Consider the following 3,168-nt stretch of genomic DNA (forward strand, 5'->3'; position numbering starts at 1 on the left):
ATAAATGCTATTAGTTTCTTGACTCATCTTTGGCCACAGATTACCATGAAATCTTTTAAACTCTGTGAATTACTAGTGCTTCTGATCCTGGATTTCAGGCCATTACACTCAGTTTGTTATTCTGATCACAGTGCTTATAAGAAAGTAATTTCAGGGAAAGCTAATTAGAAATCTGATTGAATTGGTAACCTTATTTTACAAAAATTTCAGATGAGTATGAACATCAACACTTTTCTTATCAGTAAAATTCCTGACCAGGTATAAGTTATTTTTGTTGATGTTCACTGATCTATTTCCTCTGTATGCTGAGTAGACAAAGTTGGCTGAAGTCTGACCTGAATAAATGGAATGTTATAACATTATCAGATACATGAAATACTTTACCTTTCAAATAAATGGATCAGTTAAAGAGTAGAGTGTGTTTTAAACAAACAACAATAATACATACCTTCTATAAGCAAAGCACTATTTCAGGTGCTATAAGTAATGTACTAGGTAATCAGTTTTTACAATGAAATTAAAGTACTGAGTATCTAAACATTGATCAATAAATAGTTCATTAAGAAATTTTTTCAAAGAAAAACAATAAACTGCACCTAAGCCATTGGAGGAAAAAAAAAAGAAACCTTTTGTGTCTAATTGGTTATTTTCTTTATTGAAGCTGATACTTTCCTCCAGAAGACATGTAATTGAATAACACTATTACAGATTCATTAGAGGAAAATGTTAAAAATCAACGATACAACAAATTACCTCCTGGAATTCTTGAGTTAAAGTGAAAATATGCGTATATAATGATAATATTTCTGAATTCACTATATACTTTAATAGTTGGGTAACTTTCTGTGATAAAGGACAGATTAGTATATGTAATTTTAAAAATAAATATTATTTAGCTGGTTTTAAATTCGTGGGCTTTCAATAATAATAGTCTTTGAAAATCATTACATAAATTTGATTAGTTTAATTTTACACTATAAATTTTCTAAATAAGCCCCAACTACTGAAATGATAATTAAAATAAAACAAGTTGTTAGAGGGATGGAAACAACACTTTGTTTTTAAAATGTAAAGTTAACTAATCATTGGCTTTTTTCTTCTAGTTTAGTTTATTAGTTGGGTATTTTGTATCTAGACAATGGGAAATATGTGTGTGTATGTTTTAAGAGGCTTCTGGTGGGTTTGAAGGCACAGGTCTATATCTTACATTTAAACAAAAATCAATAAGAGTCCATACATATACAGAAAATACACTTAATTATAAAATATCAATTTTAAAATGATTGTCCATATTGGGTAGATAATGCTGCAATGGCAATGTGCATTCTTACAAATGGAGGCCAATTTTCCACCTGTAAAATGATTTCTTCTTTTTCTATTTCACCTTTCATTTCCTGCTTTGGTGGGGGTCACATTCTACTGAAACAGCAGTCCCAACTGCATTCGGATTTTGAAATGACACATCTGTGTCTAATGGTGGCGGTTTATACAAAAATACTGCAAGCCCATTGAAGAAAATGGTGACAATTTTACAAGTAACACCTAAATATAAAAAGAAGAATGAATCATGTATCTGGGCCTTACAAATTATTATAAAAATTAATTCTCATGGAGAAATTTTTCACAAATAGAAATTTACTAGTTTAAAGAGAAGGAGTACGTAGGCATTACACTTAAGTGTTTTAAATTTTTAAAACTTTAGAGAGAAAGATGATATTCTTCAATAAAAAAAATCTATATACATTTCAATGAACTAGCCTTTGTTTTTTTCTAAGCAATAAAAATGTACAATAATTATTCTATTCTTGGTTATGAATGTATATTCTTATAAAATAAATGTTTTATAGAATGGAATAAATCCATGTTCTATTTCTAACTTCATTTACACAACACCATATCTAATTGCAAGCAATCAAAAGTCAATGACAAAGGAAAACAGCTTATAATATCCTTGAACCTGAAATAAAGGTATAGAATCTTCATGTTCATGATAGAAAATAATTCTAAAAATAAAAAAGCTTTGGAGATTTTTTTCCTTAGGATATAAAAAAAATGTTAAATTATAATAATGGTGAATGTTAAAATAACAGCATAATAGTCCCAATAATCACAAGAAGAAAGTCCTGTGCAGGTAGACAGCAGTGCAGAAGCAATGGGCCACCAACTCAGAATGATAGGGCTATATAATAGTGGCACTGCCACCTGGCTTTGGTGAAAACAATTTCTTTTTTCTTTTCTCTATTTATTTATTTTAAATTTTATTTTAGTTTTTTTAATAATTTTTTTTATGGTGACATTGGTTAACGAAATCCAAAGGTTTCAGCTGTACACTTTAACAGTAAGACATATATATATACATTTATGCTGTGTGTTCACCTCCCATAGTTAGATTTCTTTCTGTCACCCCATATTTGACCCCCTAAGCTTTGGAGTTCTTAAGGGAAAGCCTCTATGGAAATATATCACATACAATACTCAACCAAATTTACTTTTAAATATTAATTAAAACATGAAATATTAAGATTCACTTCACCAGCTTTTGTTTTCAAAAAACTCGGTTTCGTGCTCAGCCAAAGAAGAGAAACTAGTCCTTGGCACAGTACAAGCATGTAAATTACAGTCAAATAAGCTAAATGGCCTTTGCGATGTAGTTTTTGCAGTAGCTACTTTGTGTTAATTATTAATATTTTACTCAAAAACATGTACTTGAAAAACAGTAATGCTTATTGACCTAAGCATTTCTAGATTTATAGAAAGATTAATTATATAGCATTACTGTTACAATGTTTTTGGAAAATTTAAGAGTATGTGTGCTTTGAGAAAAAAATTCTCATGTCCATCACAAAGTAGGAAAAAGAACAATTCATTACCTATATCTTTTGGTCAAAGAATACAAACAACCAATTAAGTTTTTAAACATAAAAACACATTGGGGAAAAAAAGTGCTTTTTTTAACAGGTAAAAGTGGTAAGATGATTAATTTTGCCAGATCTAGTCAATATTTACTCTCCCATTGTTTTTTTGGATTTATGTATTTATTTTTTTGGTAGATATTTTATTACTGTCACTATAAATTCAGACAGCATACTCTGGGTTTAAAAACATGTAAGAGCAATAAGCTATCTAATACATGTGCCAAAATAATGAGATCAAAATTGCAATGAATAT

At 29.0% G+C, this 3,168-nt stretch overlaps 1 protein-coding gene across 1 annotated transcript in view; it reads right to left on the reverse strand.

The window, feature by feature from the left end:
• Positions 1–1,387: 1,387 nt before the first annotated feature.
• The window catches only part of SLCO4C1 (solute carrier organic anion transporter family member 4C1), a 49,449-nt gene continuing 47,668 nt past the window's right edge, over positions 1,388–3,168 (reverse strand). The window contains exon 12 of the mRNA XM_011379145.1: positions 1,388–1,542. Within this exon, the coding sequence (XP_011377447.1) occupies positions 1,388–1,542 (155 nt within the window). The remainder of the gene's footprint in view (positions 1,543–3,168) is intronic.

This window comes from Pteropus vampyrus, unplaced genomic scaffold (genome assembly GCF_000151845.1).
Source record: "Pteropus vampyrus isolate Shadow unplaced genomic scaffold, Pvam_2.0 Scaffold11, whole genome shotgun sequence".
Classification (NCBI taxonomy): domain Eukaryota; kingdom Metazoa; phylum Chordata; class Mammalia; order Chiroptera; family Pteropodidae; genus Pteropus; species Pteropus vampyrus.